Genomic DNA, 14,211 nt, shown 5'->3' with positions numbered 1-14,211 from the left:
GCTGTAACAGAACCAGTTCTGTAGGTGGGACTGGGGGCTTACAGCCTGTGGACACCTGGTCTCATCACACTGGGAACTCCCAGTGCTTGCCCCTGGTTAACAAACAGTATTATGACAGCCTTGTTTTCTCAGGGTTGTGCTGCTCTCACTGTTTCCTAGAACACTGACCACCATTAATGTAGGTGCAGAATTACTAAATACACATTTTTGCTCAAATTTCACAAGCATTCAGATCTTGTGCTGCTAAAAGGATTGGCTTCTTTCTGACATGCCTGCAGTTCCTGCGTCTGAGAATGCAAAAGGGAGCAGTATGTAAACCACTTCACAGCTGACACAGGCCCCCTGTGAGGGGACAGCACAGAAATACATACCAGGAGTGTTTCATCTTCAAAATTTGCCATTTTTCATTTTGCATAATTTCGTTATGGAAAGAATTTTGTCTAGATATGATGGTATGTTTCAGTAGTCTGACAAAGTTGAACTGTTTTATCAGGCATAAAGATGTGTATTTACTGAAATACAGTTATAAAAGTGGTTCTCTCTTAATCCCTTTTATTAGGAATGGACATGCTCTACTGGCTTTCATGTTTTCTCGACAGGAGGGAAAGTTAAACCGCCAACAAACTATGGAACTTGGCCATCATATACTTAAAGCTCATATTTTCAAGGTAAAGCTTGCAGCTTAGTAGGCTTTATGACCTATTCATGTGAACACATTGTTCTCCTCTGACTTGCTTGAATAATTTCTTGGGAGCTCATGCAAAATACTTGGTAGTGCTATCGATCCAGATTTTATTTTTTTTGATACTGAGTTGTAGGTTAAAATAGGATTTCTAATTCTATAGAGAGATTTCCTGTTATATCATTTCTGTTAGGGTCTCAGTAAAAGGACCGGAATTTCTTCCAGTCATCTCCAAGCCTTGTGGATTGGTTATAGTACTGATGGATTGTCTACAGCCTTGGCTTCTCTAAGAAACATCTACACACCCAACGTGAAGGTAAGAACAGTCAGCAGGGCTGTACAGCCAGTGCTTTGTCTGGCACTGGGCAGGGAAAGGCTGAAGTCAGTGTAACCCTTCAGCAGAAAAGCACCTGGATCTGAACTCCTTTGTGACAAGTTTCCATGTACTTTTGTAAGCTGTTGCTAAAGTTCACATCAGTTTTCCTTGGTAGTATTGATGGAAAGAAGGGTTTTTACTTCTTTCTTCTGTGGCTGTGCTCTGTAGCACAGGTGAGTGTGTGGCTGCATTTTTGGGGTTAGATGTTCCACATGGCCTTGCTGGGCAGAGCTCAGTGCTCTTTGCTTCTGTGGGAAAGTGTCAGTTGTAAAAGGGGAAAATACTGTGAGAGGAAGGGATTTAAAATACCACAACTTTGCACTGTTACTTGAATTCCCAGATGATGGATAGTGAAATCCAAGTCAGTCAGCTGGAATTTGAGCCAACTGCTAAGGCTTTTAACTGGAAATTTGTGTGTACATAAACACACACATTCATGCTCTGGCCATTTTTTTTTTTTTTTGAGATTTTCTTTTTATCCAGTTTGGTTCTCTTAATGGAGGTAGTTGCAGAGTAGCAGCAAGTCACACATGCAATTGTGATGAGAGTAGTGAGTTGCAGGGGAGAGACAGGTCTTCTCTTGGAAGTGCAGTGCTCAGTAATACAATAATATATTTACTAAGAGAAGATTTTAAACTGGTATATTGCTATATATGTGTTAAAGTTGATGTCTGCCAATAAAATCTGCATCAAAATTAGGGCGTAACAAATGAGTACCTGATCAAGATATCAAATTCATACGAGTCTGAGGAAAACATTGTTTTGTTTTAATTAAATTTTAGGTGAGTCGGCTGCTGATTTTGGCAGGAGCAAATGTGAATTACAGAACTGAAGTACTGAATAATGCTCCAGTGCTGTGTGTTCAGTCACACCTTGGACATGAAGAAGTGGTCACTCTTTTACTCGAGTTTGGAGCTGCTATTGATGGAACTTCAGAAAACGGGATGACAGCCCTTAGTTATGCAGCTGCTGCAGGTCACATGAACATCGTGTCACTGCTGTGCAGAAAAGGTGCAAAGGTGAGCTGGTGCACAAAGATTGCCAAGCCTGCAGCCAGAAGAGTCATACGAAGGCCTAAGAAAGCTGTTATTGATTACTTAAGTGTATAATTATCAAGCATAGGCCTGAGGGGTGAGTCCAGGCTTCCGTGAAGCATTTTGCACGCGCTGCTGGTCGCAGCCCTGTGGCAGAGCTGTTTGGCCAGTTTCAGGGGCCCCTCACTGTGCGCTTTCACGACCCATTGTCATCAGCTTGTCAGCAACTGTTACTGAGAGAGTGTTGGGGCCCTCTAAACTCGAGGTTAAGGGCATCCCCAGCTCTCCTCACCCACCCTTTGGTCCCCTCAGAGCCGCTGGCTGTCCAGCAGGCTAAGCACAATCTCCCCTTGGCAAGCCCATGCTGACTGGTGCTGCTCACCTTGTCCTTCCTGTGTTTGGCAGTGATTTCTGGGATTAGGTTTTCCATCACCTTCCCAGCTGCTCAGGTGAGGCTGTTGGGCCTGTAATTCCCCAGATGTTCCCCCTTGTCCTGGAAGTCAGGAGTGAGAGCTGCTCTCTCATAGTGCCCTGAAGCACCTCCTCTCAACAGCCTTTGACTGCATCTTTTAAGCTCAGATGTTCCATTTCTCCCCTTCAGGCTGACCTTGCAGACAAGAAGGGCCAGTGTGCTTTGGTCCACAGTGCACTGAGAGGGCACTGCGGAGTCCTCGAGTTCTTGCTTGGCCTGGTTTGGGTGGCTCCCTCCCAAGAACAGGATTCACTGAGGAAGCGCCAGGCACTGCAACAAGCTCTCACAGCAGCTGCCAGCATGGGCCACTGCCAGGTGGGTTGGGAATACAGGTACTCCCAGATCTGTTTGAAATCATCAGAACTGTACAACAGTGCTTGCACCTATTTTTAAAAGAGGCTTGGAAAGAATTGTTGACACTTACGATATTTATTGTAGTATATATTAGCAGTTGGTTTAAATGCTGTAGCTGAGTATCCAATAATACAGTTTGCTTCAGGATTTGTTTATATGTAATTTTCTGTCTACTTTCTCCTCCCTGTCCTTGGAAATAGTCCTAAATCTCTAGTGGTGGTGATGATTTTCTGTATCACTGATCCACCCAAATATGTTTCTACTTCAGGTTGAATTTTTTCTTCCAATTTTTCATTGCATGCGATCACACAGGCTTCAGTTTTTAGCTTGATGCACATGCCAACTTACAGACTTCAGCTCAGTGTCACTTTAGACAGAAATTTGGGAAGGAACACTAAAAATAAACACATAAGAAGTACTTAAAATGCTTTAGATATTTAGGTAATACAAGTATGTCTTCTGTTCATTGGGAAAATAAACTGCAAACTGTTACTTGATAGAGAAGTAATGGGTAGGTAAAGATACTTGAATGAAGATCAGCTGTGCAAGGGGACTTAGTTATGTAGTAAGTGGTGTAGCAAAATGGAAACAATCTCTTCAATAAAGCTGTTTGAATATTTACTTCTTTTAAATCTAGTTTTAAGTTGCTATAAGATAAAGAGTCTGATCTTTGAAGTTGTTTAGATGATCCAAGTATAGAAGTATCTATGTGCAGTTAATTTCTTATATGATTCATAAGCTATTGCTGTCTTACAATGCAAACTTGAGGATTCTGAGCTATGGTTAACTTGGATGAATGGATAATTCCTTTACTTCCATGAAAATTCTTGTTTGCTGTCCACTGATTAAATGAAAACAGTCAACTCCTGAATATCAACAAAAGAGATCACATTACTCATAAATAAATACCTGAAAAATGTCCATCTTTCCCTATTTTTTAAGACATTCAGAAGCTGTATTCCTAGCTGGAAAGAAGATCTGTGTGTTTCATGAATTTTAATAAATTATGTCCTAGTATTTTGAATCCTAGGATTTTCCATACATTGTATACAACAGTTTTCAGACAGCCTGAAAACACACAGATCCTTTCTCTTTTCCTGCCTTTGTTCTTTCCTTCTTGTTAGTATGATTCTCCTCCCTCACCTGTTGACTGCAGCCTCAGTGACCATGTACCCTATTAGAAAATCTATTGAAAACAGTCAGGAGAAAAAGTTTTCATTTAATGATCTTTTAGCAGGTGGTTTCAAAACACAGATTTCCTTAATATTGTAGAAACACAGCAAAACTTAATTAAAAGCTTATTTCAGCCTTAAAAATTACCATTTATTGACATATGCTTAGACCATTCTGGGAAGAAATTTAGAAAAACAGGTAAGCTATAAGCAATGTGGAAGGAAAAAACCTAGGTATCACCATTTCACAAAATGTATGCAAATATTCTCATTTTTGCTCTCTTGTTTTAGATGATCTGGAATTTCCTCACTGAACTGGGAGGCTTTATTTTTGCCATTGTTTATTTTGATTATTCTGTTCTATATAGGCCACATAGGAACTCATTAAATCCTAGTCATGCCAAACAACAAATTCACAGAAGAGCACTGGGCTTTTTTTAAACTGTTTTCAATAGCATTCACTTGTCTTAAAGTCATTCAGTCCTACTGAATTTGTTTTGAGTAATACTGATTTTCTTTTCTATTGATTATATGCATTGAGAAAGAAGCACTCTCACTTGTTTTACATCATTTTCTCCCTTGTATCACATGAGTGACAACTGATGCTCTTGTGGCTCAGCACATCTCTGCTCACTGTTTTTGGCAGGTGGTTCGCTACATCCTGACAGTTGAAAAAGACCATGACATGGACATCAATGACACTGATGCCTTGTGGGGAGAAACAGGTATTTCCCTTCTTGTGTGTTTCATAATTAGCATTGCTAATTTAAGAATAAAGAGGTTTTAATTTTTATCTTACTTTTTAAATGTAATTCTCCATAATAAAAATAATGGAAAATACCAGTTTTAATAATAAAATGCACTTTATAAGTATGGTTCTAACTTGCTGAATCTATGCATCTCACATATTGAAGGGCTATTTTATATTAAAATTACTGTAAATTACTGACTTTTTAACTAAATGGAAAATTGTGGAAATACAGTGCTTAAGTTTTAGTGTGGAATTTTATGGGATCCTCTATCTGAGAACCTTTGTTTAAATATCATTAGTTTTCAGGAAATGCTGGGCCATAGCCTCATTTGTTCTGATTAGGCAGTAGAAGGAGAGACCTGCCTTTGGACATCTGGGAAAGGCCAAATGTAGTTTTTAAGGCAGGCTGTAATGCCTGCACTGCAGTTCCCTGGTTGTGTCTTGTGAGTGGCATTTCCATTCCGTGGAAACAGCCAGGGGTGGGGGAGCAGCACTGGGGTGATGGTCAGTGGCCTCTCACATCCTAGAGAAGCAGATGTGCTTTGTTCCTACACGTGTAGGAACCCTTGTTGCAAATCCAGCAGATTTCCAAAAGCCTTATATCTGTTTTTAAACTAATTTTGTTCTTCGGTATTTTCCTGTCAGTGTTTTTTATTGAAATCCTTGCATAATACATTGAGAATGTTCACTCACTGAGGAAGTGAACTCCCTAAAAGGGGGATTTTTGAACAAGACTTGACTCTTTTGCTTGTAATATTGATATCCATAACAGTTACTTTCCAGTTGTTCAGCTCTTAACAGTTGTTATAATGTTACGCAGTGCAGTTTCATCAACTGAGGAGGGAATGGGTAAGATAAGTGCTAAAAAAGAAAAATTTACTTCTTCCTGTAGTGGTTGTAATTTCCTTTACTTTCAGCATTCATTCGAATTTTAAAAAAAAGTTCTATTTGACTGTGTTTGAAAATGATAAAAATGAGTAACAGGAAATTCACTATTTGACTCACTTGTTAGAAGAAAATGGAAGTTAGTAGGCTTTAGAAGCTGGAAGACAAGTCCTTTGCTGATTCTTGCATAAGTCACACATTGACTCATTTTTTAATACTTGTTGGCATTGACTGGTGAGGCTGCAACACAAACAACAAAATTTAAATTTCAAGTTCTGTTTAAAACACAATATGAGCAAAATAGAAGATGGGGGAAAATTATGATGGGGAAGTATTTTCTTTTTTTGTTCTTTTCAGCTTTTAGTAAGTGTCACAGTGAAAAGCTGAAAGAATGGGGATTCTGTAACACTCACCTATTGTGCATGTGTCCAAAAGCCAAATAAGCCAAGAGCTGATGTTGGTGCCAATGCTTTCTCTAGCCCTGACAGCTGCTGCAGGAAGAGGAAAGCTGGAAGTGTGCAGGCTACTCCTCGGGCACGGAGCGGCCGTGAGCAGGGCCAGCAGGAGAGGCGCGCCCCCGCTCCTGTGCGCCGTCCGGCAGGGCCACTGGCAGGTCTGGCACAGCCTGGGGGTCCTCTGGGGCGTGGTCCCTGATTTCTCTCATCTCTAGTTTTGAAAATAATTAGTGTCAATTTTCTCATGCATGTTTGCATCTGCTTCAGAGGGATGTGCTCAGAAGCTTCACTTCACTTTGTATCTCTGGAAATAACTTAAAAAGCACATAACTTAAAAAGCACTTGGGACACATGTGGTGTCAAAACAGTCTTAGTTATAACATACCTGAAAAATAACATGAGTTTAAAAAATTTTATTTCCTAGACCAAGATCAGAGGTGATTTCAAATCTTTTGTACTGCTGCTGTGCAGAGAGAGAACCTTTGATTCAGAAGCCTTCCTCACACTGGCCTCTCCTGTCAGGAGAATGCCTTGAACTGCAGTCCGGGCTTGGCCAACATAGAACTTCTCAGTGGTTGCCATAAACACCACCTTAGTCCTCTTTGTTAAAAGTTCATGATATTGTGGCTGAAATCTCAATCTGCCAATTTAATAAAATCATAGAGTTGGTAAGATTGGAAGAGCCCTCCAAGAGCATCAAGGCCAGTTCCCCAGGTCTGCCAAGGCCACCAGTAACCCATGTCCTGAAGTGTTACACCCATGTGGCTTTTAAATCCCTTCAGGGATGAGGCAGGGGGGAATTCCACCCCTGCCCCTCTGCTAGGGCTAGACAGCACTTTCTAAGAAATTCTCCTAATACCTAATCTAAACCCCCTCTGGTGCAAGGAATGTATTTTTAAATTGATATTTTCTGTTTCAGATTGCTAAACTTCTAGTGGAGCATGGGGCTGATGTGAATTTAAGTGATAAGCAAGGCCGGACACCACTGATGGTGGCTTCTTGTGAAGGACATCTGAGCACTGTGGAATTTCTCCTTTCTGAAGGTAGAAAATAAATAGCAGATTACAGCTGCACCAGGGATTGCATGTGGATGAGTTAAGGAATTTTTCCATTTAAACAGAGAATCTTCACAACAAGGCTCATATTAATTTTACAGGTGCAACTGTTTCATCTCTGGACAAGGAAGGACTGACAGCTCTGAGCTGGGCATGTTTGAAAGGCCACAAGGAAGTAGTTCGGTATTTAGTAGAGAAAGGTGCAGCAACTGATCAGACAGACAAAAATGGACGAACACCCCTAGACTTGGCAGCTTTTTATGGGGATGCTGATATTGTAAGTATAACAAAGCATAACATTCAAGAAAGAGTTACAAAAATTTAGAATTTAGAAAAAATATTGACTACCAAAATAGGAAATTCGGAGAAGTAGCCCAGAGGGTTACACTGCTCTCATCTTGACTGCAGTGAAAATGTTTGCTCAGGAAAGCATTTTCTAGATAGGTAGAAGCCCAGAATTATGCTGCAAACCCACAGAGGTCCCTTCTCAGGGTCCTGGTTGGTTGGTGCCTTTGTAGAGCAAATACCCCAAGAAGAGGTGTAAGAGGAGGAAAGGGACACTCAGGTCTGTGTGCACTGTGGACAGATCCAAGAGGTCAGCAAGGAACTAGACAGAGGAGCACACGCAGCCTCTCATACTCACTCACATCTGTGTTTCTGCAGCTCGCATACACAAGGTCTGTTTCAGGTGCTGCTGGGGCATGTAACTCGCTATAGCATGTTGTCCCATTCAGCCTTTGTCTGAATTAACTTGAAATTTTAAGTAAGTCCTCAGGTTCCATAGTGGCTTTGGTAGTTTTCAGACACTGTGTGTGCTTTTGCCCGTGACACTGGGTACTGGAGACTGTTCTGGAGAATGAGGGGTGTCCAGGCTCCTTCCTGTCCCTGCCTTTGCTGTAGGTCATTGTCCTGGAGTGGTGCCAGCTCCCATTTCCCTGCCTAGACTGGTCCCTTCAGTAGGTCTGTGCTCAGCTACTGGCCAGACTGGGACAGGGACAATGCCAGTAAAGAGGTCCTTGTGCAGGCCCATGGCTGTGGGTCATGGGCAGGACTATTGGTGCCTCTTCCCTTACAAGATCACTGCTGGTGGCACTTGAGCAAGTAATGGTTATGGGAAAGAACTGCTGCTTCCCTCCAGCCTGCCTGTGCTCTGGTGCCTTTGGTGGGTTTTAGATGGCTGTACTGCATATGCTCAGTGTGTTTCAAAGAAGATTACATGGTACTTTAAATATTTCCTTGGTCTGCCTTTCCTACCAAAAGCCATGTTACAAAGCATGTTTCATTTCTTCTCTCAGGTGCAGTATTTGGTGGAGAAAGGAGCAATGATTGAGCACGTGGACCACAGTGGCATGAGGCCACTGGACAGAGCGATTGGCTGCCGCAATACCTCAGTCGTGGTCATGCTGCTGAGAAAAGGAGCTAAGCTGGGTTAGTGAAACTGCCCTGCACTGTCACAAACAACTGGGTTCTGCTCTGCCAGAATCAGTTATTTCTGTAAAGTAGATGAAATAAACCACCAGATTTTTGCAGGCTGTCTGGTTTGCAGATGCCCGCCCAAGAGAAACAATCTCCTTTAAAGGCAGACACACAAGACTCACTTTAGAAGTGAGGAAACGCAAGGACTTATATTCTGCTCCTTCTTTGATGTGTGCTGATGGTGAGGTCTGGAGGAGTCACTGTGTATGGTTACTATGGCTTAATATATTGCCTTAAGACAAGAAAATGCTGATTGTGCTATTACTGATACATAATTGTGGCACTATTAATGATTTAGATTAGGGAGTTTCACTTTTAAATAACATTCTTCTAATAAACTATAGTAACTGTGTATTTTTGCAAAGGGTAGGCCAAAGAAATGTAAGTTATGTATTGCCAGTAGGCAAGTACACGATGCAGTTGTGTGTGTGATAATTACTGAATATTTAGTACATTTGAATCACTATTTCATATTATTTGGGTAGTAAGTGTGATCAAATACAGGTTCTTACTTAGGCCTGAATTTAATTGTGGCTTCTATACATTCCTTCACAGGAGTGAAATGTATCACACCATTTAATACCTGGCTGCTGTCCAGGTGGCAGCATAGATGCATTTTAAATGTGTACACCCTAATTACGATGATAATAGTAATACTGGTTCCATGTAGGTGGAATATATACTGAAGTAGGACCAGGCTTTCTACTGTGATAGACACTTTCTACCCTTTTGTCAGAGAGCCTTAAAATTTAACTTGCAGGAAATGCAGCATGGGCAATGGCCACCTCCAAACCCGATATTCTCCTGATTCTTCTGCAGAAACTGATGGAAGAAGGAAATACACTCTATAAAGTAGGTGGATTTTTCTTTTTTTCTGGCAGCAGAACATTGGACTTCTGCCTGAAGGTAGACTGAATGCCTTTATGCCTCCTTTTCAGTAATATAATCTAATATATTACTACTCTGTTCAAAACAGAGCAGTAATATATCAGATTATATGATTTTTTTTTCTGGTACTAGTAGTACATATTAGTGCAAATTTTATCCTTGTCAAATACCATTAACATTTGAGTTCAGAAAGGGACACAAACTCTGATTAACATGTAGGCTGTCACTGTGCTTTTCTGACAGTGTAGTTCATACTGTGTATATTTAATAGAAAATCTGTCTCTGTGTTTTCTACCTGAAGGGCATCTCTTGGTAGATGTCAAATATAAATACGCTTTTTGGCAACAGTATTGCGATATTAAAAGTTTGTGAAAAACCTCTTGTTCCCTAAAATTTGCAGAAAGGCAAGATGAGGGAAGCAGCACAGCGCTATCAGTATGCATTGAGGAAGTTCCCAAGGGAAGGGTTTGGTGAGGAAATGAAATCCTTCACTGAGCTGAGAGTTTCATTATACCTGAACTTGTCACGATGTCGCCGCAAAACAAACGTAAGCTCTTGCTGTTAGTCTGCTGCCTCTCTGGCACTGGGAATCTGAGACTTATATTCTACTGCATTGCTGGGTTGTATGTGGACGTCTGTCTGTGCTATTTTAGAATCCTTTTCACTATATCCTGATCTTGGGCTTTATCATGTCAATATATGGGTGGCTTATAAGATGAGGATATGTTGTTGTGGGGGATCTATTACAGCTGGTCTTACGTCATGCAGTTATTGTGGAATAATGAACTACTGGATCTTTGCAGTACTTTTTAAAGACTGAATGGAAAACACTGTTAATGGGAAACACTAGATGGAAAACTTTGTTATCAACCAGCACAACCAGGTGCCACAGCTGTGCCCGTGTGTGCTTTGAGCAAATTCCTGCTTTTGCAGACTGGGGCAGGAGCCTCTGCCACGTGCGCTGGCTGCGCTCCTGGAGCCAGAGCATGACCCGCAGCTGGCAGCTTGCTTTGACTGGCGCTGTCTAATGAGCATGTTTGATTCCTTTATTAGGATTTTGGAATGGCTGAAGAGTTTGCTACCAAAGCCTTGGATCTGAAGCCTAAGTGTTATGAAGCCTATTACGCCAGAGCGAGAGCCAAGAGGAACAGCAGGTACTGCAGAGATTTTTTTTTTTTTTTTTAAACTTGCCATATTTAATAACTTGTTCTCTTCTGCTAGTTGCATTTCAAATTTGCAAAGAAAAAATTACTTTTTATTGCACTTTACATCTGTACTAGGTCTCTCTTATCAGATGAAGCCAACCACATCCAAATACTGATATTGAATACTCTGTAAGTACTTATGAGGCAATCCAGAAAGTAACAAATTCATTTGAAGAGGGATTATTTTAAATGTAAAGGTGAATAGGTCTGCTGCTCCACATGACTCAGCAGAATGTAACCAGCAGTGTGCCACCCAGTTCCAGCACTTCATTATTTATTTCCAAACTTACAGTTTACTACTGGCTGCTTTGATAGGAAAGAATATGATGAATCGTTAGCAGTTGAAGACAAAAATAAGGGGAGAGAGGAGGAACTATCTCTTTAGGTTGAAAGAATAACAAACTATAGTGGTATAGCTGAAGTACAGGAACAGGTGCCTTTTTGATTCACCATGTCTTTTGTAAGCATCAGTAAATGGTCATGAAGCAGAATTCAGCAGGTTCCCTACTCTGGAGGTAACTGTGGAAGAGCTTGTGAGACAACTTGTCAGTTCCTGGTGTTCCCAGCAGAGAGTTCTCCTGCCTGCCTGCATAGGGTATCAGGATACTTCAGGGAAACATTCAGGGTTGGGTCTGCACTTCCACCCTAGTTAAGAATTTCCTGAGGTGGAGAATTTCCAGTTCTAATTTGTCACCACCTGCAGCAGGAAGGAACAAATCAGGACATTTCGCTAAAAGAGTGGAGGTGGAGTAGTAGTAGGCAAAGCTGGGACACAGATTTGCCCCAGTTTTCATTGTTTACTTATTTCTTCCTAAACAGAAAACTACTTGCTGCTCTCTCTGACCTACGGGAAGCCTCTCAGATATGCCCCAGCAATCAGGAGATAAAACGTCTCTTGGCTCGGGTGGAAGAGGAGTGCAAACAGTTCCAGAGAACACAGCAACAGAAGCGTCAGTCTCCACAGCTACTTGAACAAACCAGCAATTCTGATAATGAGGAGGAAGGAATTGTATCAGGTGTGAATGATACTTTTAATCTTCAAGACAGGGAAGATGACCTGCCACACCCCAGTGAATCTGTTTCTCCTCCACAAAGGCTGCAATGTTCCTCAGCTGCTTCATTATTTAGCAGGACCCTTCAGGAAGGTGTTCAGAAAGCTCAGTGTGTGTCCCCTCAAAGCAGAACAAGCAACAAGTATCTGAGAGAGCCAGGCTTGATTATGCAGCCAACAAAGCAGGCACAGATTGTAAAAACAAATCAGCATCTGAGCTCCATCCAGCCTGGATCTAAACCAGGAAGCAGTCAATGTAGCACCAAGCCACAATCATCTTTGCAGCATCTTCCCCACAGTCCCTTGCCCATCCGGCACTGTGGAAGTCAACAGCTGGATGGGTCAAGCATATTGGCATCTGGAGGCATTTCCACAGATCCCACTGCTGAACTGCACAATGAGAAGTTTGTGTCCAGCCAGCGTTCACATCCCCAGCATCATGAGACTCTCTCTTCTCGTTCTTTTGCTAGTAAATCTAAACCTGGTGACACATCAACAGCCTCTGCTTCAATGAGTTTCAGTGACTCAAGGCAGCAAAGCCCTGTACCCAGCGGTGCCTCTTCTGGCTCTCCATCCAGTAGTGTGATTCCTGCCAGCTCATCAAGCAGCTTCACTTCAGCCAGCAGTTTGTCAGGCAGTGTTAAGGGGCTGGGCCCAGATGTTCGACTCAAGGAGACCAACATCAATCAAGCTCAGGGCACTGAGCACCGACCTCGCAATACCCCGTTTATGGGAATCATGGACAAGACTGCAAGATTTCAGCAGCAAAACACGCAATCTAGTCGCACTTGGCACTCTCAGGCACCAGATGGATTATCCACAAACGTTGCTTCTGCAGGCATTCAGCCCTCCAACTTGGAGCAGTTCTCAGTTCAACACTACTCAGCTAAGGGATCCTCTACAGGTGCTGCCCCGGCAGATGGCAGCCAGAGCAGCATAAAAACAAAAGAACGTGAGGAGCTCACGTGCCAAATCCCTCCCCACTGTACAGACAGCAGATCACCCAACCAAGGTTCTCATTTATACCCTGATGCTGTAGCCAAACTGCCATCCCACAGCACTCAGGACAGCCACCTCAGACACATCACCACGGCAAAACCAAAGCGATCGTTCATTGAATCAAATGTATAAATACTGTTCAGTACCAATATTGATAGGGTAGACTGGGCTCACAACATCACAGGGTCTGACTGCTCTACAAAACACTGACTGCCTCGGCATGGCTGGGTCCCAGGGAGCAGTCTTTAATGGGATACAACCACTTCCAACTGTTCCTACCATCACAGGGCAGTGACAGTAACTGGAATAACAAATTAGTGTAGAAAGACTTAATTAGGTTGGCCTAGGAGCTCGAGCAGAAATCCTTCCCATCACACGTTACCATTAAATAAGCCTTTCCTTTCCCATACGGCTTCAATCTTGGCTTTTGGTTCTCTTGCATCTCACACATAGTACTGTGCCTCTCAAATGCTTACGTGCTGATGTCTCACAGCAGCGCTGAGGGCGATAATCTGCTGCAGAATACTCAGATCTGTACGTGCATGCATTTTTTTTCAGATCAAATTATTTTATCACTTTTCTAGTGGGATCTAATTTGGGTTGCATGATGTACATTTAGGAAGCATAAATAATTTGTGTATGAGTACACTATAAGCAGCCATGCTTTGATATGTAAATAAAACTATTTTTAGTAAATAGAAGAAATGAAATGAGTGACATTTGCATGTGTATTGGGAGGCTTTGACCATATTGGTTATTGCACTGAAGAACACACTATTATGGCCTATTAACAATAACCGCACTTTATATAGGGTATCTAATCACCTCTGGGTGCTATCTTAAAGCAAAATGATTTATTGTTTATTTGTGAAAAGGTACAACAACTAAATGCTTAGTAAATGTTTTTATGGGAAACCTAAGAAAGGGATGGAGTGAATGTTAAAGTTTGAGGAACAGCGTATGTGCAGTTGCATGACAGGATGAAGTTGAGACGTTGGTTTTTTAAGGAAATGAGGATTTTTAGTGGCAAGAACATACTGAAACTGAACTGCTGCAGTGACATTCCTATGAGTGCAATTCAGTTGGAGTGCTGAGCTTTATATTCTTCCCATCATGCTTGATAACAGTGTTCTGTGTACATTATAAACAGCTGTACCCAGCTCTACACATCCTTTTGCAGTTTGTATCATTACACTTTAGCTTATTTATTGTTTACTGTTTCTTTGATATTTTGTACAAGTCCTATATTAGTCTTGTCCTGTAGTTCTATTTTTGCACAGCTACTGTACTCTTTCCATACAAAATAAAGATTATTAATAATACCTGTGGGATGAGATGCAGTCCCTGATGGTTACA

General features: G+C 41.7%; 1 protein-coding gene and 1 long non-coding RNA gene across 19 annotated transcripts in view; one reads left to right on the top strand and one right to left on the bottom strand.

Annotated features, from left to right (window-relative positions):
• Nucleotides 1–14,177, top strand: part of TANC1 (tetratricopeptide repeat, ankyrin repeat and coiled-coil containing 1) — a 62,316-nt gene extending 48,139 nt beyond the window's left edge. For all 17 annotated transcript variants that reach the window (XM_059852401.1, XM_059852398.1, XM_059852392.1 and 14 more), the window contains 13 exons: nt 560–668; nt 876–998; nt 1,841–2,077; nt 2,694–2,879; nt 4,737–4,815; nt 6,206–6,339; nt 7,101–7,224; nt 7,338–7,513; nt 8,532–8,664; nt 9,473–9,564; nt 10,001–10,147; nt 10,654–10,754; nt 11,625–14,177. In XM_059852401.1, the coding sequence (XP_059708384.1) occupies nt 560–668; nt 876–998; nt 1,841–2,077; nt 2,694–2,879; nt 4,737–4,815; nt 6,206–6,339; nt 7,101–7,224; nt 7,338–7,513; nt 8,532–8,664; nt 9,473–9,564; nt 10,001–10,147; nt 10,654–10,754; nt 11,625–12,987 (3,004 nt within the window). In that variant the 3' untranslated portion in view covers nt 12,988–14,177. The remainder of the gene's footprint in view (nt 1–559; nt 669–875; nt 999–1,840; nt 2,078–2,693; nt 2,880–4,736; nt 4,816–6,205; nt 6,340–7,100; nt 7,225–7,337; nt 7,514–8,531; nt 8,665–9,472; nt 9,565–10,000; nt 10,148–10,653; nt 10,755–11,624) is intronic.
• Nucleotides 3,206–6,269, bottom strand: LOC132330306 (uncharacterized). Of its 2 annotated transcripts, XR_009487284.1 has the most exons (3): nt 6,140–6,269; nt 5,847–5,966; nt 3,206–3,312 (listed from the first exon to the last, which is right to left on the bottom strand). It is a non-coding gene; the product is annotated as an uncharacterized LOC132330306 (long non-coding RNA). The 2 variants fall into 2 exon arrangements; XR_009487283.1 differs by having other exon boundaries at nt 3,206–5,966.
• Nucleotides 14,178–14,211: the final 34 nt, after the last annotated feature.

The sequence above is a fragment of the Haemorhous mexicanus genome, chromosome 8 (genome assembly GCF_027477595.1).
Source record: "Haemorhous mexicanus isolate bHaeMex1 chromosome 8, bHaeMex1.pri, whole genome shotgun sequence".
NCBI lineage: Eukaryota > Metazoa > Chordata > Aves > Passeriformes > Fringillidae > Haemorhous > Haemorhous mexicanus.
Note: the sequence above shows the minus strand (reverse complement) of the source record. Positions and strands in the feature narration are given on the sequence as shown.